This window comes from Triturus cristatus, chromosome 3_2 (assembly GCF_964204655.1).
Source record: "Triturus cristatus chromosome 3_2, aTriCri1.1, whole genome shotgun sequence".
Classification (NCBI taxonomy): Eukaryota; Metazoa; Chordata; class Amphibia; order Caudata; family Salamandridae; genus Triturus; species Triturus cristatus.
The window spans coordinates 515,163,959-515,187,235 of NC_140584.1; the positions used below are offsets into that span (position 1 = coordinate 515,163,959).

Below are 23,277 nucleotides of genomic sequence, written 5' to 3' on the forward strand. Positions count from 1 at the left end.
GGGGTGCGGGAGCCTGCGAGTGGAATGTAAATAGGAAAGCACTGCACCACAGTGGCATGAGTGCTGCGTGCATCGTCGAAGGAAAAGCATTTTTCAGATGCATCAGTCCTTAATTTGTCAAAGAATGAGTACCTCGGAAGCCCTATTAAATAAATGTCGGTGGGCCGAATACCATGGCTCTCTAGAATTGAAACCACCCCAGGCCTCTTTAATCCAGTACCTGACACCCTTGGCTCATTTATTCCTCTGACTGGTTCCTGCTGTTTCACTTTGTGACGGTACTTAAGTCTTTCTCATCCTCCTTCTTTCTCCTTTGTGTGTTTAGGTTGAGCATTCAAGACCTCTTGTATATACTTTAGTATATACTTATTATATACTTATATGTGTATGTACTATGTGGGCTCTGGAACTCAGCCCTAGGACTTGCCTGCTTCCGCTAAAGACTTTTTTTTCTGTTCAACTGCCGCTATTTGTCTTGATAGAAAAGGACCAGCAGAGGTCAGTAAAATACCAGAATCACTTTAGCACGCTCTAGAAATTGTCTTCCACGAGCACACGTAGACAAAAATATTTTTTTCAAATTTTGTATTTTCAGTGATATGACCACCAAAGGCCCTGATTTTATATTTAAAACAGAGCTTTGGACTATACTATTTCCCGCTGAAAGGCAATATTTCTCTCCTTGTGTTACCATACCTGGCGTGTCAAGCAGTTTGGTGCTTACTCTCCCTCCATTTTAAAGAACAGTATATGTTTCAGCACCCAGTCTAATGTGCTGCAGAGCTAAATACATATAGGTTCCCAAAGGCGAGACTGATTGCATTGCAAATTCTTGTTTATTTCGCAATCCCTCATCCAAATGCTGGACTCGGCAAGCATATCGGACATATTTATCTCGGACCATGTGCATGTCAAGATCTCCCTGGGAGGCATTGGGATGTCCGTTCACTCCTCGCCTCTCTGGCGGCTTCCCTCATACATACTGCGTGACCAGGTTAAGCTGGCAGAAATATGACAAGCAATTCAATCTTACTTTGAGATGAACGCCATGCCGGACACCAACAGTCACACCCTGTGGGACACCTACAAGGCCACCATTCGCGCTATGATCACCTCCCTTGCAATTGCTAGGATACGAGTGGCCAGGCTAGTAGAGGCAGCCTATCCAGGGATATAAATGCTTTGGAACACGCCAGAGTATTACTAGTCCATGGTGTTGATGTTCGCACTGTACGTACTGTTTGTTGGTGCACATTTTTTATGAAACAATAAAACAGATTTAAATAATATATATATATATATATACTTCGAGTGTTGCACAGTATATGTAATTTAGATTGTGAGCACTATTTTCTTTATTAAGGTCTTCTCTCCCTCCTCCCATCCATATCCCAGTCTGTGCCTTCTCGCCCCTTCCCCCCACCCCCGTTGTTCATGCCTTCTCGCCTCCCCCACACGACCGCATTCCCGTTTGCAATGCAATAAACATTGCGTAAATGCGAGTCCTATTGGATTGCAAAGGCTTGTTTTTTATTATTACATCTTTACTCAACAGCGCATATGGCGACTTTCTTACAGCGCACCGGCAAAATCCTGCTTTTCTCACTTTTATAAAGTGTGGCACGCCAATCTTCATATTCATGGTGCCCGCATGCACACCTTTCTGCTGGATGCCTTGTTTGAACTTCAATAATGGCAGCTGCAGGACTTCTATAGCGTGACTCGCCTAAATCCTTTTTTCCCTTGCTTAACTTATGCCAGTCACGAAACAGGTAAATATATTTAAATCGTTTTTTTTGTTTCATAAAAGAAATGTGCACCAACAAACAGTACATACAGTTCGAACATCAACACTATGGACTAGTGATACTCTGGCGGATCCAACAAATACATTTCCGGCGAGATAAGAAAGTCCATGAGGCCCAGCCTCATATATATATATATAGCTAGGAAAATACGCACTATTCACTGGCCGAAATATATATATATATATATATATGAAGAGAAAACGCCTTCAGGTAACCAAAATCCTTGGCAAAAGACGAAGCGTACCCAATGTACTTTTTGTGCCAGCGTTCATTTAGTGCCCAACACCAATGCCGCCATTACGCGTTTCAGCCCTCGTGGGGCCTTGATCACATGACAACGTTTGAGGACGTGACAGCAATATTTAAAGTGAACAACCTCATTATCAGATGCATCAGGTGTGTGATTTGAGCAATAGACATAGAAAACATCCTCCGATCGCATCTCAACATACCGGCAAATGCATGTTAGATCGGAGCACGACATAAATGTAAAATACATGATTAGGAATCACCGTATAATACGGGAAATGGGGTAAAGGACAAGAATCTACCGAGAACATACACAGTATATAAATATATAAATATATAAATATATACATAAAAGAATAAAACACAAAAGCATTACATATTTAGCCACATGTTCTTAAAAAAACCTTGTTGTTTTTATACATATTAAAACCATGTGTGAGTTGTAAAATAGATACAAAATGTGATACATGCCCGCATAAATATAGATAAATAGATAAATAAATAAATAAATATCATATATAAAATTTAGAGTACCTTGTTTACAAAGAATAGCTAATGAACATTTAATCAGTTCAAAAATAATGCATGTGTTCACGTTCTGAATTTGTTACCTTAGATCCTATTAGACACTATGTCAATAATGTGAGACAAATGCTAGTCATACCCATCATTGAATGTCATATTGCTGTACGTAAAAAAGATGCAGAGATAAAATCATCATAAATATGTGCAAACCAAGTGTGTGTGTATAAAAAAATATATGTTATATAAAAATCGAAAAAAGAGACCAAATTGGTCTCGGGAGAAGGCAGTCTTATATGATAAAATGCTGAAACAGTTATTTTTAAAACATAATTTTTTCAAAAATATTTAGAGACAGGTAAAATAGTCTTCACTAGCATTGAGTCCATTTGGTGTTTTGCAATCCATGAGAATAATGTGCCTGGTTTCTAATTTGCGCAACAATGCCTCTCGATTACCACCTCTTCTTAGGGGCAAGACTGTATCTATGGCAAAGTATTTCAGGCCTGCTGGGTTACTATTGTGAGACTCATTGAAATGCCTGGCCACTGGGTACGTGGTGTCCCCATTGGTGATGGCTCCTAGGTGCTGGAGTATCCGCTTGTGGACCTGCAGCTTGGTACTACCCACATAGCGCAGGCCACATGGACACTCCAGCACATACACCACGTATTCAGTCTTACAGGTAAGTTTGTGCTGAATGGGGACAGGACTCGCACTAAGGGGAGTAGTATATTCTGTTTTGTTGACCCCGTTTTTACAGGCCTTACATACTGCACATTTGAAAAAACCTGTGCTGCTATTGAGCCAAGAACTGTTAGTTCTGATTTCGGGGCTACTGGACACTAGGCAATTGTTAAGGGACCTGGCCCTCCTGTATGAGATACTGGGAGATCGTGGTAATTGACTCCCCAATACAGGATCATTCACAATCAGTGCCCAGTTTTTCTTTATGATCTTGCGTATGGTCTGATGTTGGTTGTTATATGTCAGAATCAATCTTGACTCCGTGTGTTCACCAGAAACCGGTTTCTTTCTGCCTAGTAGTGCTAGTGCCCTACCTGGTTCATTGGCTTTGTAGATGGCTTTATCAATGAGTTCCATTGGGTAACCTCTACTCAAAAACCTAGTTTTACAGTCTTTTTGTGCTATACTACAGTCAGTGTCATTGCTACATATTCTTCTAATACGAAGCATTTCCCCGTATGGGATACTCCTAATTACATGTGCCGGGTGATGACTAGTAGCATGGAGTATAGCGTTACCCGCCGTTGGTTTTCTGAACAAACTGGTCTGTAATACATTAGAACAAACCCGAATTTCAACATCCAAAAAACAAATAGAGGTGTCGCTAATATGCCCAGAGAAGCCAAGATTTAATTCATTGTTGTTGAGATTGTCTATGAATAGCTTAGCTTCACTTTCTGATCCATTCCAAATTATTAAAAGGTCATCAATATACCTGTACCACTTGACAATGTTTTCAGACATAATTTTAGAGTATGTGGGTACGAGGACATGTTCCTCCCAGTATCCCAAATGGAGGCAAGCATAGCTTGGGGAAAAACATGCCCCCATAGCCACGCCCCTCACCTGCTGGAATACTTGGTTGGAAAACAGGAAAAAATTATTCTCAAGGCACATGTTGATCATTGACAGTAACATTCTGTTATGCTGATGAAAATGAATGGGTCTCAAATTTAAGTAATATTCTATGGCTTTTAAACCGTCCCTATGATGGATGCTAGTATATAAGGAGGATACATCTAAAGATATAAGAAGGTACCCTGGTTGCCATATTAAACCCTCCATTTTCTTCAATAAATCACCAGTATCAAGAATGTATGATGGAAGACTTTTTACAAAATCCTGCAAAAAGAAATCAACATATTTGCTAGTGTGTTCCACAATGTTGTTGCAGGCGGAAATGATGGGACGGCCTGGTGGTTTCACACTGTTCTTATGAATTTTAGGAATGAAGTAAATTATCGGCATCACTGGATGGTCATTCTTGAGAAATTTGAACTCGTCCATTGTTAGTAGACCCATGCTTCTCCAACCCATTAACTTCATATGGAATAAGTTCCATGCCTGTTTCACCTCCGCCATTGTGGATCTTTTATAACATTGTCTGTCATTTAGTTGGCCCAATGCTTCCTCCATGTACATGTCTCTTGGCCATAGTACCACGTTGCCGCCCTTGTCCGACTGGCGGACCACAATATTGACATTGTTCTGTAACTTCTTTACAAGTTGGTGATAAGCAAAGTCACGATATCGATGTTTCTTATTGATATTGGATTGTTTAAGATGCAAACTCTTTAGTTCTTGTGATACTTTGTCTTGGAACATATCGATGTTATCTTTTAACATGAGGGGACAGAAAGTAGATTTAGGTTTGAATGGGGTAGGTGCTATAGCTCCTCCCTGCCCCAGACCAAGGTTAGCTGGATGTGTGATGGTCTCATCCTGCATTTGAATAAGGTCCTGTAGGAGCCCAGCATCCCCTGCTGTTAATGAGGTGGGACTTAGAACAGGCTGTGTGGGTATCATTGTTCTGGTTGACTTGTGTGTTGAAAAGAATTTTCGCAGTTTCAATTTACGAACAAATCTGAATACATCGATTTTAGTATTTGCATAGTCAAAATTACTGTTGGCACTATACGTTAGTCCTAATGCCAAAATGTTATTCTCTTGTTCACTTAGTACAGTATCAGTGAGATTTATGACAGTCAGAGGATCATTCTGATTACATAATGAATTTACCTGCGTTGCCACTGCTTGCGGGTTTTCTTGTAAGGTTTCTTTGCGTTCCCGTTTGCGCAACTTGTTGCATCTCCTCCTTGCGCTCCGTTTTCTGTTGGCATTTTGTTTGTATCTGCACTTCGGACACTCGAGCGCAGTGTTTGTTTGCGATCTTGGCGCATACACTCCAGTTCCTGGGTCAATGTAAATTTGCGAAACCCCAACCTCTGCGCCCTTTGTTGATCATTGTCAGATTCACTATCCACATTGGAACTTAACTCAGAGGCAGAGGTATCAGGTATGGCAGTGTTGGCAGGTTGTTTTGTTGCATCAGTTGTTTTAGAGATAAACTTCTTATTCGCTTTCACGCTGTCGTATTTTTTGGCGAATGTGAAGATTTGACCATGCTCATAATCTAGGCGGTCGCGCTGAAATTTATACGTCTTCCTCTTCTTTATCACATCCTCCTCTCGGCGCAGTCGTATTGCCATTTCCTCCCGATACTTTGTTACCAGAGATGCATCAGGTAATTTCTCAATTTCGATATTCAACTCGTCAATTTGTTTCTGCAGGGTAACTCTATCACTCTCCGCGTACTTAAACAGTATTATTACCAGATGGCGGGAGGACTCCAGGTTACTCTCTGCCCACTCCAACAGCATCCGGGGGTCTGGGTTATCATATGAGGGAGCCAGCATGATCCGCAAACCTCGGGGTATCCTTCCCACCTCCAAGTATCGGGTGAGCGAGCGGTGCTCCCACCATTTAGCCTGTTCAGCCTTGCTTGCTTTCTCTAGGTTTTTGAACAGCTCCTTTATTTTTGGCGGTGACTCCGGCTGGCTGTTAGACACCAAATTGGTTACTCTTTCTCCTATCGGGAGATCAATAAACATATCAGTTGCCGCCTCCTCCCTACTCCTCAACGTGTCTGCGGACATGGTGTCACTTTGTGGGCTTGAAAAATGTTTGGAAAAAACAGGTTTGGTGCGTCGATAATATCACGCTGCAAACCTGGCACACTCCTTCACGGAACTCTCAACGGGACTCCTACCGTGTGTCGATCTGGGAGGTTAGGAACCCGGTTTCACTGATCCGCCGACCAACGATCACCGGAAACACTCTCTCCACACTCCACACTGTTTGTAGTCCTTCCGCTGTTCCGGGGCAACCGCGACTCCTCCTTCTCGGGAGAACAGGGGATTCCAAAGCCTTGGAATCAGAGCTTCATGCCGCACGGCCCAAAACCGAAGGAGGGGTAAACGCCAATTCGAGGAAGCAGTCTCGAAGATAACTTGAAGAGAAAACGCCTTCAGGTAACCAAAATCCTTGGCAAAAGACGAAGCGTACCCAATGTACTTTTTGTGCCAGCGTTTATTTAGTGCCCAACACCAATGCCGCCATTACGCGTTTCAGCCCTCGTGGGGCCTTGATCACATGACAACGTTTGAGGACGTGACAGCAATATTTAAAGTGAACAACCTCATTATCAGATGCATCAGGTGTGTGATTTGAGCAATAGACATAGAAAACATCCTCCGATCGCATCTCAACATACCGGCAAATGCATGTTAGATCGGAGCACGACATAAATGTATATATATATATATATATATATATATATATATATATATATATATATATATATATATATATATATATATATATATATTACCTACAGTAGGTAGTTATAGTTAGGACCTTGTTTCTATTCAAAAAGTGTTTTTTCTTTTCCCAATAACTTTGGCGCCGGTTGACGAATCTTCGAGAAAGTTTCAAAAGGGGGGTCCCAATGTTTAATCCATGTTATTTCCCTTAGGAAACTTTAGACACGACTACAGACCGAACTGCTGTAGTGCTTGGTTCATAAAGCGACCTTTTTTTTAAATGGTGTAAATCCGTTCAGTAGTTTTCGAGATATTAAAGGAAAAAATCTTTATATATCTGGGCGGGACCTAACTACACAAGCACAAGCTTGGCTCTAATTGGCTGCCAACACTTCAATCCAGGAAGTTTTGGCAGCCATCTTGGTGCAATGCTTTTTAGGTCTTGCCTAGCGACGCTTTTTAGGTCTTTCCTAGCGACGCAGCACATGCACTGCACACTACACAAACACCACTGCACTGCCCTAAACCCTAAAACACTACCCCAGCACGACCCCCTAAACTGCACGAACACCACTGCACTGCCCTAAACCCTGAATCACTACCCCAGCATGATCCCCTACACTGCCCGAACACCAGTGCACTGCCCTAAACCCTGAAACACTACCCCCAGCACGACCCCCTACACTACCCGAACACCACTGCACTGCCCTAAACCCTGAAACACCACCCCCAGCACGACCCCCTACACTGCTGAACACCACTGCACTGCCCTAAACCCCGAAATACCACCCCCAGCATGACCCCCTACACTGCCCGAACACTACTGCACTGCCCTAAACCCCAAAATACCACCCCCAGCATGACCCCCTACACTGCCCGAACACTACTGCACTGCCCTAAACCCTGAAACACCACCCCCAGCACGACCCCCTACACTGCCAGAACACCACTGCACTGCCCTAAATCCTTAAGCACCACCCCCAGCAAGACCCCCTACACTGCCCGAACACCACTGCACTGTCCTAAACCCTGAAACACCACCCCCAGCAAGACCCCCTACAATGCCCGAACACCACTGCTCTATGGTATTTTAAATGCTAATTTCTAACTATAACGTGCCTGAAACCTATGTTTTTTTCAGTGAATATATATATAGATAGATAGATAGATAGATAGATAGATAGATAGATAGATAGATAGATAGATAGATAGATAGATAGATAGATAGATAGATAGATAGATAGATAGATAGATAGATAGATAGATAGATAGATAGATAGATAGAGCTGCCACTGACCTCGCAGGCAAATGGCCATCCTCCAAGCACTATAAAAACCAATTTCTTTCAATGGATTTAAGTTATGTCAGCACCCGCTATAAAGAGTTTTTCTACTTGGGTTTCAGAGGACACTTCTGATATCTTGGATGAGTATCAATGAATAGCGGTGAAGGTTTATGCTTCTATCATACCCTACCACACCCATAGTGCACTGTCATTGACTGAGGTTCCATTTCAATGAAGATGATAGCACATAAAACATCAGTGCGACTTCTGAATTCTTCTCTGATTGACTCATTATTTTCGGCCTCTGAATAGTGCGTATTGTCCTAGTCGTCAGTTTATAGCTCCATGCTGTTTGGGTTTTTCGTTGTGACTGATATTCCTAAAATGCAGGAATGTACCTTGCCTTCGGCCATGCACCTTCAGATTTCCATATAGTTCAGCAAGGAAAGAAAAGCCAGGCCACCAGTGACACATCTGTCATCCACCCTCCATTTGATCCAAACATTTAAGTCAGATTTTCACGACCTTTGACCCACACCTATATAATGAAGCTTCTGCAGTCTCTAGGGCAAACTCCTTCTGTCTTGTGTCTAGTGTCCTATGTATAAGTGCGGTATTACTTAGACAGTAAATATTTGAACATTACAGTTAACACAATGATTAATTGTATAATTATATTTCAGGGTCGCAAGAAAGAAGAGGAGCCACAATGAAACTGGGGAACCTCAATAAATATGCCTGCTTCCGAAGATTCACAACTATTTTAACTTTTTTCGCGGTATGCCTCATAGTGTTGGTCACTGACAGGAACTACAATCGCAAAGACTTCTGTCAAGAAAATGAGATACAGGTAATGGTGGTCTCGCATATACAGCATCGTGCCATTGACATATATATGATGGGTCATTTATTCAGCACATGATAATACCCCTGCAAAGGAAATTTGAGAAAAATTGCTTTACGAAGAATTAATTTTTACTCCCATTAACATATTGTCACCAAGCATACATTGTTTTGCCATATATATTTCTATTTTAAAATCCAAACAAATAGTAAATCTCAGGTGGGCTGCATACTGGTAATGTCAGAGTGGCCTGGCCTACCAACATTTAAATAAATATCACCGTGTGAGAAGAGGTGGGGTCTTAAAGAGAAGGGGTTTGTAGAGGCGTTGGGATTGTAATCCCTTTGCTTTTATGAGGTATTGGCATTGAGTCATTAAGTGGGGGTGGGACTTGGTGCCGGGAACTGATTCCCACCCCAACCACAAAATTAAAGCCCCTGAAGCTGCTGCTAAGGTCCTGGGGAGTTTGCCCCCCCCCCCCCCCCATTCTCCCCCCATGAGAATCAGCAGTGCCAAGCCACCAAATATGAGCAGGAAACCTACACTGCACAGGGGTTTCCACCTCGGAATCTCTCACCGTGTGATATCGGCTCTGCCCTGGGAGACCGTGTGAGAAGAGACAATAACGTGTGACACATGGTGGGACAGTCTGTGTTGGCAGGTTGGCGGTGGCCAAGGAATGTTATGGTCAGTCTTACCATACTTGCAGTGCCATAGGGAAGGGGTGACATACACAGTAGAATATCGATTGCCTCCCTGCTCATCTGATGACATCACTACGACATATTGGCAGCTCACTCACATTTAAAGTAGTTGGCGCAGCGAGGCGGCTATCTGATCAGAGACGCAGACTCTTGTGCAAGAGCTGAGATTTTAACAGACCGCATTGGGCACAAGCATACTCCTTCTCAGAAATATCATGTTCCAGATGTGGAGACATGCTAATATTATAATGCTCACCTTGGCTAGTGTGTGATATAGCTGCGATCATGTTAATATTCAAGTCTTCATCCATCCGTTAGTCCCCCCTCATAGTCACATTGAGGTATCTGTTTACACAACCTTGGACTCACTCTGATTCCTTTGCTGCATATCTCTCAATGTATTTTGTAGCTATGTTACATTGTGCTGTGCTCTCTCAGTCATATTAATATATGTCTCGACTGCTGACACCACACTTAGTAAATGGGTATTAAAATCATATTAGCCAAAAGAAGATCACATTTCCTTGGCCAGCTTTTCACTCGTGAGTGAATGCCAGCCTGGCAAAATCTGCACCAGGTATCCACTGCATGCCTGTACATTCCACATATTCAATGGCCTTACTCTCTGGCAGCCATCAACATTTTGAACCAGCATAGCGCCGAGACTGTATTTGCCCAGTGCATATGAAGTGCACATTTAAAACCTTTTTCAAGAGGTTGTTACCTGTGTACCTATCTAGAGCTTAGGGCCAGATGTAGGCACTATTACTAGTGCATTGCAAATCAACCGACCTTTTGAATATTAGTGAGCTAGGTCACAATTTGCAACCCAGCAGGAATGACAGCCATCACAGGGATGGTGACCTGCTGGGGTCAGAGAACACTATGTTTAATGATTGCTTTTAAGTAAAGCAAATGTTTTTTTTTAAAACACAATCCATTTTCCTCAAAAGAAAATAGGGATACATTTCAAAAGAAAAAAGGAACTGTTTAACTTTTTTTCTTTAAGATAAGCCACTGCCCACTCTTCAAACATATATTTGTTTAATATCCTCTAAGGAAAAAAGGTCTCTCTGGGAATGACGTACCACCTCCCTTGAGGAGGTGGTAAAGTATTACTGTTTTCGGTTGTGACTGGAATTCAGTGGCTAAACATTAATATATACCAGAACGAATCGCTGTTTGGAAGGGACACCCTAAGCATGCCCCTTTGAAAAGGACATTTCTTATTATTTCCTAAACCCAACAGGTTAACAAATGGATAAATGGGTTTAATACGTTTGCACAAGCCATTTATCAGTCTCATCCACTGGGATTTAGCCAACTGCAGACTTTGCGACCGCAAAGTAGTTTCGCACATCTGGCCCGTAGATATGGATAGGCTGTGTATGGGCTGCTCCAAATAACAACAACCTACTAGATAAAGGCTACTTCTCAATGCATTGAAAACCAAAAAATCAACTCTAATTCGACGAATTTGTAAATGGCCTGACACTTTCATTTTGCTCCAGTTTCCCCATTAAATATCTATGTTTGAGCTTGAAATAAACTAATTGTTTTAAGATTACAGCCTTGCATAGGATTTTCTCTTCATTCTTTGTCAGCCAGCATGGCCTCTAAATCTGCATTGACAAATTGTGAGACACAGCTTTGTTTCCACCAGTGTAATTTTCAAACATGATCATCCCACATTCAAACTAGTGATCGGACAATAAACTACAGCCATCTGTGTGTGGCTGCATCTGTGCAAGTGAGAGGGAAAAAGATAAAGTGCTTGTGAGGAATACGGGTTGAGAGAGAAAATATTATGAGCAAGAGAAGGCTCTGTGTATGGGAGGTTAGGCATGCGAGAAGAACGTGAAAATGGGGCTTGCGGGGAAAGGAGGACCTGAAAGTGGGAATAGAATGTCTGTGGGAGGAGCATTTTTGTGAGAGATGAGTGCATGGGAGTGAAAATGGAATGGTAAGAGGAGTGTATGGGATAGAAAGTTGGGTCTTTGAGAGAAGGGTGTGAGAAGCTAAAATGAGAAGATATGTGTAAGGGAGATGTGAGAAAGGAGTTTATCAGATACAATGGAGAGCTGACTCAGGAAGAATGGTGTACATGGTCTGCCATTGGGAATTGGGAATAATAGAGCGAACAGAGTACCAGAAGATGGACAGAAATAGGTGAGAGAGAGGAAGGTATGCGAGACAGAGAAAATAGGACTGTGTGAGACATATACGAGCAGGCACGTTTGCGAAAGACAAAACTAGGTGGATGCCCGGGCAACCACCAGCAAGGGGTTTCATATTTCCAGTACAAGCAGAAATGTGGTCCCATTGCTAGAGTAGGTGGTAGAGAAAAATGTGCTTTGCACTAGGGATGGTAAAATTCCTTGTGATGGCCATCGTATGTGCAGATGTAGCTAGAAGTAGAAGTGAAATGTAAGAAAGAGAGGGGCTATGTAAGAGATGGAAGGGGTGATAGACTGGGAAAATGAGAAGAGTGTGACAGAATTATGTATAATATATAAAAGTGGGAAAGAAGAGGGGGAGAGAGGGGCAGTGTGTATGAAGAGCACTAGGGTATTGATGGTAAGAGACAAAGGTGAAATTACAAATTAAGGTGAAACAAGGAGAAAATGAGAGGAGACTGGGGAAAAAATAGAAATGCAGATCAAAGAAGTGCACGTGGGAGTAAAGCAGGAAAAAAGAATGAGAAAGATGGACAAAGTAGCAAAGGAAAGAATGACTAAAGGTGGAGGCTGGATAGAGAGGGAGATTGAGACAGAAAAAGGAATATCTAATAGAGAAATTTGGAATACAGAGGCCAAAAGGGCAATGATGAGGGAGAACAAAAGAGCAGCATAAATGAATTTTTGCAATCTTATTTTTACATTTTCATAATTGGGACATGCTTCTCTTTCCATGGCCTTTCAAACCACGGGTAGGAAAGTTCTCTGTATTCGCCTTTCACAAATGTGCATGTAAATGACAGAAATTGTATCTAAAGGAAGTGACAACAGCGATAATGCAGGATATGACACCGGGGGCTGTATTACAAAAAGTGCCCCGGTGGTGCAACGGACGTTTGCACCCGCTTTGCCCCATGCAAATGAGGCAATCCCTTTGCCTCGGAGCCCGCGCTGTATTACCGATGCGGGTGCATAGGCAAAGAAGCCCTCAGAAGGAGCACTGACAGTGCGCCATTTTAAAGGTGGCACACTGTCAGTGCTCCTACTGAGATCAGCCCTCCACAGGAGGTAAAGGGGGCACTATGGACCCCCCAGACTTCCCCTTGCAGGCAGGTGTAGTCGCTGATTGCACCCACCTGCAAGGGGATCTCTAATCCCCTTTGAAAGTGCAGGTGGGTTGCCGCCTGCACTGTGAAACACAGTGTGGCTTTAAAGGAGCCGCTCTGTATTTCACGTGAATGCGCTGTCCGCAGGGCAGCATGAGTTTGCATTCATGATAATAGGACGCAAACAATAAAAATGCGCCTACACCATAATACGGCCCCAGGAGTTACAACACTGACAGCAGGTCTCTGACTGATAGCAGCAGGACTTTCAGGGTGATGATGTTGAATATCAACTAGGTGAGAAGGGCGTTAGAACTTGCATATTCACTCATTCATCCCCCGATACATTCTTTTCGGTGAGTTAAGCATTCGCTCCAAAGATCTGTCTGTCACCTACATGCGCATGTCCTGTGAGCGGTGAAAGCTTGTATTAGTCTGCCCTGCTGAATCTGTTCTTTGGGGAAGGAGCGAATAATTGTGCTGCTTTGCACCGGGGAGGGAAGCTTGCTTTGTTACCGCCATGATGTACCTGGTCTGCGAAGAAGAAAAGTGTGCACTGCTCCTACCTAATTTGTACATGTCTTGTAATGGGTGTAGCTTGAGGGACTGCTGTTCTAGTTATGCCTGTCCTCTGATAGACCGAACCTTACAGTATTTCTGCCGACAATGTGACTGTTGTGTAAAGAAGCATTATTTCCACTGCTGTTGCCGATAATATGAAAAAAGGATACATTGAATGCAGTTGCATAACACACCGCATGAATTGGGGACGGTTGCACAATACCTGATGCGAGATTCCAAGGACAGCAATCCCAAATAAGGTGCCTGATCCCATAGAGGAAATATTCATGTGTTGAAATATTGTGACAGAAAAGAGAAGTAGTGACTATTGCTCGACCCTTCAGTTTTGAATCTTGTAGGAGGGAAACCATTTTAGCTCACCCACACACAATTTTAATATACGTCTTAGTTTAACAATAGGAGAACATAATTGCTGCCTTGTGGGACGTAACCTCACTCAAACTAGGGAACCCATTACTAGGAAACTGAACAACTACTGAACAGTAGTAATCTTGGAACCGTCACTGAACTAGATATGGAGCCCTTTGATGAAGCATACCACACCCAGCAGGTGAGGATTCCTCATTCCATGTAAGAATACGGGGCAGATTTACAAGCCCCGTGCGCCACTTTTGCGCTATGCTGCGGGGGATTTACAATGTGATGCATCTAGGGTGATGCGTCACGTTGTAAAGCCCTGCGCCACTGGGCGTACAGGCGCAGGGTGGGCGTTCCGGTGCAGGAACGCCTCGGAAAAGTGACTGAGTGAAATCTACAAGATTTCACTCAGTCACTTTTCCGACCCCGCTGCTTCAAAACCTTGCGCCTGCTTGAAGCAGGTGTAAGGTGTGATGCACCATGTGGAAGATAGGCCGGGTTGGCACAGTGCTGAAGTTGCATCGCACCCGCGCCACAACTCCAGCACTGCGCCAACCTTACGCCGGCAGATGCGACACGCATCTGCCTATCCTTGCGCCATGGCGCGCCACATTCTAAATGCGGCGCATCCGTAGTTGTGCAACGATGGCATTGCGTGTTGCACGTTTCTTGGTGCATCCCTGCTGATTTGCAGGGATGCGCCAGGAAACGTAAATCTGCCCCACAGTGTATAGCAATTACGTTGGAGGTTTGGCTGTTTCTGCTGGGACTGTTGTCCTTTTCATACATTTTCATATGTTCACACAGAACATACAACAGTCCTTTAACTCCTTTCAGTCCCTCTTTTGTGTGTTTAACTACCTTAATTGTAACTACCTTAATTGTACATGTTCTGTCTGTGTGAGACAACCGTGCAATGTCGCTCCTGCTCCTTCGACCTGTATTTTACTTATTATGTATGTTAGGAAAAGTTGCACTGCTGCTGCCTATGTTGTGCCTTTGGTGTGATGGGATGCTTGGTATTGGACTTTCCAATACACAAAAGATAACATTATTTGAATTGCCAATGTTTGTTTTAATGCATGATGTGAATGAAAGAGTGAACCCTCACAAAATGTGGGAACCAAGTTTACTTATTTTATGTGTGAAACTAGCATTTTTTTAAATAGACTAGGTGACTTTGTAAAAATCTCAAGCAGAGCTAGCAAGTGGCTTAAAGTCATGCATAAAACATTAAACAAATTCTGGCATTGTATCCAACAGCACTTTGTGTGTTTGGGTTTTGAGCCCATAATGGCAGCATTCAAAGCAAGATTATAAGTCTCACAGTGCAACATACATTTGGCTTAAAAGCTGGGAATGTCAATGGTATTATACTCAGGGCCAGTGGAATTATGTGGCAGTGGCGGACCACATTTTGCAACAGGAAAGCTAAAAAATGCAGCATAATGTGGCACAAGCCAGCAGTATAATTTCTTCATTTTGACATTTTAGCAACTTTTAAAAGAGTCTGGGTAAAATTGCACCACATTTATACCAGTTTACCACCTGAATAAGATAATCAGCAACTGAAAGGTGACTGGTAAAACTTTACAAAGGATCTGCCACTGCTCAGATTTATGTGTAACGCTTTTTGTTTAATAACTATTGAGGTATTTGAGTTAGACACAAAATGTCCTTTTAAAAAAATTATTTAAATGATGCTATAGATGGTGCATTATATGGCAAATTAGGAAAAATCCATTATTTTGCGGAAAACGCTGCAGCCACAGAAACACATAATTCTAGTGGCCCTGATTATATGCCACATAACATATGTCAGACTTCTGAAGTGCCTATTGACAGACTTCTGAAATGCCAAACATATTTAGTTCTTGACTTTCTGCCCTTTTCTCTTGTAAGGAATTGTTAGAGCTGTCAGCCGCAGGTTGGCCTTCTTGCCTTCACTCCTCCTATTTTTGCTGGCCTCATTTCCTCTGGCCTTATGACTCTGTGCACTTTATCACCTCTAACCAGTGCTAAAGTGCATGTGCTCACTCCTTAGAACATGGGTTATCCCCAATTGGAATATTTAGTTTACTTAAAAGTCCCTAGTAAAATGGTGCAACATGTACCCTGGCCCTGTAAGTTGCAGCTAGTGAATCTGCAACACTTATTGTGCCACCCACTTAGGTAGCCCTTCCAGACAAGTCTCAGGTCTGCTATTGCAGCCTGTGTCTGCAGTTTTAAGCTACCATTTTGACCTGGCAAAATAAAACTCTTGCCAGTCCCAAACCTTGCTATTTAATACATGTAAGTTACCCCTCCTAGGGGAGGCCATAGACAGCTCAGATAGCAGGGTGCAGTGTATTTAAAATGTTGGACATATACTTTAAAAAAAAATAGTTTTACATGTCCTGGTAGAAAAAACATTTAGATTTGTTTTGCACTACAGTTAGGCCTACCTCTCCCATATACATTGAAGTTACCTTATAACACTTAGTATTCTGTAACTTTCAAATGGAAATAGGTGACCAGTTCATATTTGGTGTCTTTGGAATTGTAATAAAAAATCCTCTCCCATGGTAAAGTTGGATTTCAAATTACAATTTTGAAAATGGCACTTTTAGAAAGTTAGCATGTTCCTGCCTCAGCCATAAGTGCCTGCAGCCTGTCTCTGGGTAACATGACTGGGTGTACCTGACAGTTGTGTTTCTCGTATTCCTCCAAGACACTCGCACACAATAGATAGCTTAGATGTGCCTGGATGGGTCATCACTTCCAGGATGAGAGGGTGATGCTGGGCACAGCCCTACTTACACTTGAATTGGCTGTGTCCTGCCTCCACACAAAAGGCTGCACACCCTCTGTAGTTAGCCTCAAGCCAGGGCAGGAAAACCTCTAGAAGCTTCTCCCACTTCGAAGAAAGACTCTGGGATGAATATTGGACCTCAGGCACTAACTCTTCATTATACTTTTGGACATGCGGATACTCTGCCAGGAAGAAGGATTGATCTGCTGCTGTAAGGACTGCCACTTTGCTGAAATGCTGCTCCGAAGGACTGCTGCCCTGCTGTGCTAACTTGCTGCCCTCTTTTAAATTTTTAACATTTGTATTGCAAACAGCACAACAGCAGTACATCAGTGATACTATTGTCTTACATATAATCCGACCAGAGTGTTTACAGTTGTCTATTTTTACATCAGAGAGGATACAACACCAATAATAAGTGGCTTACATAGTGTGTCTAAAACCCCATTCACAGCCCTCGGTACATTTGCCAGTGCCCCCAAATCTTTTCCCGTTTCTTCAGGCAGCCTCTGCTTTGGTAAATCATACGTTCTGCCAACCAACACCAATCTAGATCATTCTCCCAATCTCCCACCTTTAGTAAAGCTTGGGCTCCCTAACACCTGGCTATATTGCATTTTGCCACCACCGCCGCTAATGCCAGCCAAATCGTAGTGTATCTGGGCCATGCTCTTCCCCCGGGACCATCAACAGAAACCATTTCGGCTCCAAGGGTACCTCCACTACCGTCACCTGCACCATAATTCTTCCAACATTATCCCAATATGTCTGTGTCTCTGGGCATTCCCATATAAGATGGTAAAATGTTCCCTCCTGGCCACACTCCCTGTGACACCATGATAAATCCACCCACCCCAAGCAATACAGTAGTCTCCTGGAGCAATATTTGGGGTGGAAAATCTTCAACTGGATTAGACAGAAACAGGAGCTGATCGCCACCTCCCTCTGCCCCTGTAGTGCCTATATCCAATCTTAATCCTCTATCAGACTGATAGCTCCCTCCCACGTGGCCCTCAATGGTCCCAGAGGATCTGGTGTATTATTTACCAACTTTTTATATATTACTGATATTGTCTTCCCCTCCAAGGGGTGTGTCAGGAGTCTATCCTCCATTGGGGATGCCTCGGTCAGGTCTTCGCCATGTGAATCCGGAGGACATGGCTCAGCTGCAGCTACCAGAGCTATTCCCCTGGATCCAGTTCATACTCTTGTTGAGGGGTCTCAAACTTCACAAATCCCTGGCTCCTCCAGACATCAACAAGTTTTACAAAGCACAGCAGTTCCCACTTACCAAAGCCCTTCAGTCTATCCACTTTGTCTAGTTGGTCACTGGCCCATGGGGGGGGAGGTCATTGCTGTCACTCTGTCTCCCCTAGCCAAGTATTGTGTTGCTGCCTACCAGGATTTAAGTACTGTCTGTGTATGTGCTGACAGCACCCGACCCACCCTCCTATCATAGATTAGGTGTGCGTAGCCCCTGGCTCCCATATGTGCTCTGTCCACCCTGCAGGCTGGTTCCGTCCTGTTCCCAAACGCCCAGTCATTCACCGTAGCCAATTGGGTGGCCCAATAATACAATCTCACGTCAGGGACCGCCAGTCCCCTGTAGTAAATACCTCTCTGTAATTTATGTAGGGCTGTACGTGCTGCTCCTCCATTCCATAGGAGGGAACGCAATTGTCCCTCAATTCCTCAGAAGAAGGTGTAGGAATCGTAAATAGAGCATTTTGCAGGACGTAGAGTAGGCGGGGCATTGTCATCATTTTGAATAGGGCAGCTTGGCCCGATAGCGTTAAAGGCAATGACCTCCAACGCTGGGCATCTCTCTTAAATCTATACAGTTGGGGTGTTAGGTTGCTTTGAGAAAATCACTGATGGCTTGTTGTTATATTGATCCCTAAGTATTTAAACACATCCAATTCCAGTGGAACTGCGCGCCTTGATGTCAATTTAGAATGCCCCCCTGCCAATGGATGCAACAGGGACTTATCCCAATTAATACAGTAGCCTGAGTAATCCTCGAATATACAGAAGATTTGCAGAATTCTGTCAATGGATTGCCTGGGGCGCTGGACATACAACAGAACGTCATCAGTATATAGGGAGATGTGCTCCTCCCACTCTTCACCCACTGGAATGCCCTACATCAGTGAGTCCTGCTGAACCCACAAAGCCAGAGGCTCCAGTGCCAGGGGGAACAGTATTGGAGATAGGGGCCCCATTGTCTTGTCCCCTTCTGAATGGTGAACTTGCGGAATACTGTGGTGTTGACACTTACTCTCGCCAGCGTTTGCTCGTATAATAAATGTATCCAGCCAATAAACTTTGGTCCTTTCCCCATACGCACCATGACTGCCCACAAGTAGTCCCATTCTGCAATGTCAAAAGCCATCCTGCAATCCAGGGACAGGAGAGCCGAGGGCACCGCGTGGTCCTGCTCAGTGGCATGTAGGACCCGAAACAACCTACGCAGGTTGAGCCTGGTAACCCTGTGTGACATAAAGCTCGGTTAATCTAGGTGTACTAGGGAGTGGATCACTATTTTCAGGTGCAAGGCGAGCACCTTCACCTGGACCTTCACCTCGAAATTCAGAAGCGATATTGGTCTATACGATCCACAGCTCATTAGGGGTTTGCTCTCTTTACATACCACTGAGATCAGCACCAAGCGCGATCCACCAGTAAAACCCCCGGCTCGGCTCGCTTCTTGGAACATTGTTAGGAGGTGCGGGTCGTTTTATCCGGCAAGATTTTAAACAGCTCCGGTGGAAGATTATTTGGCCCCGCAGCTTTCCCCGACTGCAGACCTCGGATCTCCTCCACAGTCTAGTCTCCTTCTAACCCATCTCTTTCCTCAGCGGTCAAAACCAGTAGTTTACTGTCCCTCAGGAATTCAACACAATCCGACTCAGCATACCCGGAGGTGGATGTATACAGCCTTTAATAGTAGGAGGTGAATGCCTCTGCAATTTCATGCCCCGTCACTTGTCTCATCCCTTGGTCTTCTAGAATCTCCACGACCCATCGTCCCGAAGTCTCCTGTTTGTCCAGCCACGCTAGACGTTTACTGGCCTTATCATCTAGCTGATAGATTTTGTGTCGGGAGGCCCTGGCTACTGCTCTGGCCCCATCCTTCAGAAGCTCTCTGAGCTCCTTTAGTCGTAGGCGAAGGCAGCGAATTGCCTCCCCCGTTATTTCTTCCTCTCTCCCTGCCTGGGCTTCCAGCTCCAGAATATCCTTCTCCAGAGCCATGCATTTCAGTGCCTTTTCTTTTTTGCAGGTCCCTATCAAACCTTGTCAGAACTGCTTTACGGCAGGGGGACGATTCCCTCGGAGGCAGATGAGCTTGTCCCAATTCCAACCTGCCCAAGCCAGCGACAGGTGAAGGCAACTGTCACTGACTTCAGCTCGGGGGAAAGGGGAAGTGGAAGACAAAACAAGAGAGACTGCCTCTTGACTCTGGTCGCTCTCCTCACTTCTATATTCAGAAAGGAAGTCACCTGCAAGAGAGAACACAACATATACTTGCCCAAAGTTCTCAATTACTTCTCTTGCCCTCTCTCTATTTTATACCCATTTACCTGAGTCTCAGCTGAGGCTAGCTCCTCTCTATATGCCTTGTCTGAATTGTGTAATAATCTGATTGACTGGAAGGACCACTCTCAAGAGCTTGAATGTCACCTTGTTTTTAGGAAGTTTCTCATATAAGAAAACGTAGTGTATCCAACAAGTATAAATAGAAGAATATACTGAGTTCCTTATAAAAGTAGTTCTCAATCAATTTGGAAGTCCAACCATAACTTAGTTCTTTTCAGTTCAGTTCTCAGTAACCTCTAGAGCTCTAGCTTGAATGGTTCCTTGTTACTGCTACTCCTTATCACCAACAGTTTCTTTTGTCTGAATGCGTGAACCTTGAAAATCACTTGAACACTCTTACTTGTGAGACGGGGGCTCTTCTCTTCACAGAAGCTGCTCCCCTTACCAATCTTCGACTCTCGCCTTTCTTGCTCAACGGAGGTCTGAAGCTGCTCTGGTCTTCACCTTTTTTCTCTGGTAAAGAATTTCAGAAAAGGCTTGAGAAAACTAATATACATGAAAAACTACAAGATAGCATTCACTACTTCCCTACTGAAAACTTTGAGTCGCCTTATATCTTCTCTGAGGTACTTCACTGGGTTGACGCGAAGCGCTGAGGAAAAACGCTCCTGTCAACGGTTTTCAAATCGTTGAAGTGCGCCGCGCGATCTCCGCGCATGCACATCAGCCCATCCAAGCGTCTCGAGGGCGTACAACTAGACCGCGCACCACCACAGGAAGTGGACACAGTCAAGTCTCGATCCCCTGCTAAGGGGTGCTTCAAATTACCAATAACTGCACACAGGAAAGACCTCCAACCAGGACTAATTCTCCTCCAACGCGGATACTTGGCTGCAGGGATCTGTATGGTGACATGTCTTTCCTTGCCATCGTGATACCTAGCATAGACGGGAGCGTTCCTGACAGTACTTCCCACCAAAAGGCGCTCCCCCAATCTAGGCTTTGCTGGATTGGCTTTATGAAATTCACGGATCAATCTTGGAGCATGAATGTTGGTGTGAGGCTCCCATGATCTTTCCTCTGGACCAAAGTTCTTCCAGTCAATCAGATAACACAATTTACCCTTCCTAAACATGGAGTCTAAAATTTTATGTACCTCAAACTCCTCTTCTCCATCAATCAAAACTGGTTTAGAAGGTGCCTGACTTCTCAAGTTAGGTGGACTCTTTTTAAGCAGGGATACATGAAACGTTGGATGGACCTTGAGATAGGAAGGCAAATGGATTCTGACTGTCACTGGATTTAACATCTTGTCAACTTGGAAAGGACCAATAAAGCGAGGCTGAAACTTTCGATTTTCTTTTAACCTGAGGTTCCTAGTGGATAGCCACACTCTATCTCCTGGGCTAAAAACTGGACTGATTCTGCTTTTCTTATCTGCCTGAGTTTTGTAAGAAGTCTTAGCCTTAGTTAAATTTTCTTTCACTTGAGCTAGAGAATTTTGAACTTCTTTTACAAATACCTCAACTGCAGGGACTGGGCTTTCTTCCTTGTCTAATATTAAACTAGGATGTCTACCATAATTTAGATAGAAAGGTGAATTTCCTGTGGAAGAATGCTTGGCATTGTTATAGGCGAACTCTGCTGCCCACACCAATTCTGACCACTCTGACCTCTGATCTAATAGATAAAGCCGGAGGTACTGTTCTAGATCTTGATTTACCCTTTCTGTCTGCCCATCTGTTTCCGGGTGAAAGCTAGTGGAATAGCGGGCATCTATTCCTAACCTCTTAGTGAAGGCCTTCCAAAAATGGGAAACAAATTGTGAGCCTCGATCTGAAATTAAAACCTTTGGAATTCCATGTAACCTCACAACATGTTGGGAAAACAACTGAGCTAAACTTGGTGCATTGGGAATTTTCTTAAGTGGGACAAAATGAGCCATCTTTGAAAAGGTATCTACCACTACAAGGATGGTATTAAATCCTTGACTTGGAGGGAGATCTACAATTAGATCCATAGAAACCGTATGCCAAGGATGTGGTGGAGTGGACAATGGCATTAACAGCCCTTGCGGGGCCTTACGGTCTGATTTCCCTTTTAAGCATCGTTCACAAGTGGACACAAACTGTCGTATCTGCGGTCTCATCCCTGGCCACCAAAAATTCCTTTCCACTAATTCAACTGTCTTGCAAATTCCTTTATGACCCGCTAATAGATTGTCATGGCAGGACTTCAGGGCCTTTTTCTGGAGAGCCTTTGTTGGAAGAAAAAGACGATTTTCATAGTAAGGTAATTCATTCTTTAGTTCTCTACCTTCCTCCTCCAAGGCCCATTGATTCATTTCTGCTCTTGTCATCGATCTCTTAATCTCAGTTGAAAAATCTGAAAGATTTGTGGCTGATATAATTTTCTCCTCCAGAATAATAAATTGAGACTCCTGGATCTTTTCTTGGGAATTGGAGTCGATTCTGGAGAGTGCATCTGCTTTAGCATTACTGGCCCCAGGCCGAAAAGTGATCACAAAATTGAAGTCCGCAAAAAACAAGGACCATCGCAATTGCCTGGAAGTCAGAGTGCGAGCAGACTTTAAAAATTGCAAGTTTTGATGGTCAGTGAACACTGTGACTTTGTGCTTAGCTCCCATCAGGTAATGTCGCCACTCGACAAAAGCGCATTTCACTGCCAACAACTCCTTGTCAGCAATTGAATAATTACACTCTGGTGGAGTCAACTTTCTGGAAAAATAGGCTACTGGGTGGAGTTGTCCGGTGTCTGCATGGCGTTGAGAGAGAATTCCCCCAATAGCGACATCCGAAGCATCAGCTTCTACATAGAAAGGATCTTCAATCTTGGGATGCAGTAAAACTGGAGACTGAGTAAAAGATTTCTTTAAAAATTGAAAAGCCTCTTCAGCTTCTGTTCCCCAGATAAACTTCACTCCTTTCTTCAAGAGACGAGTAATG

General features: G+C 43.7%; 1 protein-coding gene across 1 annotated transcript in view; it reads left to right on the forward strand.

The window, feature by feature from the left end:
• LOC146857637 (alpha-1,3-mannosyl-glycoprotein 4-beta-N-acetylglucosaminyltransferase C-like) overlaps positions 1-23,277 on the forward strand; it is a 186,581-nt gene that overhangs the window by 109,870 nt on the left and 53,434 nt on the right. Inside the window, exon 2 of the mRNA XM_085648202.1 lies at positions 8,897-9,063. Coding sequence (XP_085504328.1) covers positions 8,923-9,063 — 141 coding nt within the window. The 5' untranslated portion in view covers positions 8,897-8,922. The remainder of the gene's footprint in view (positions 1-8,896; positions 9,064-23,277) is intronic.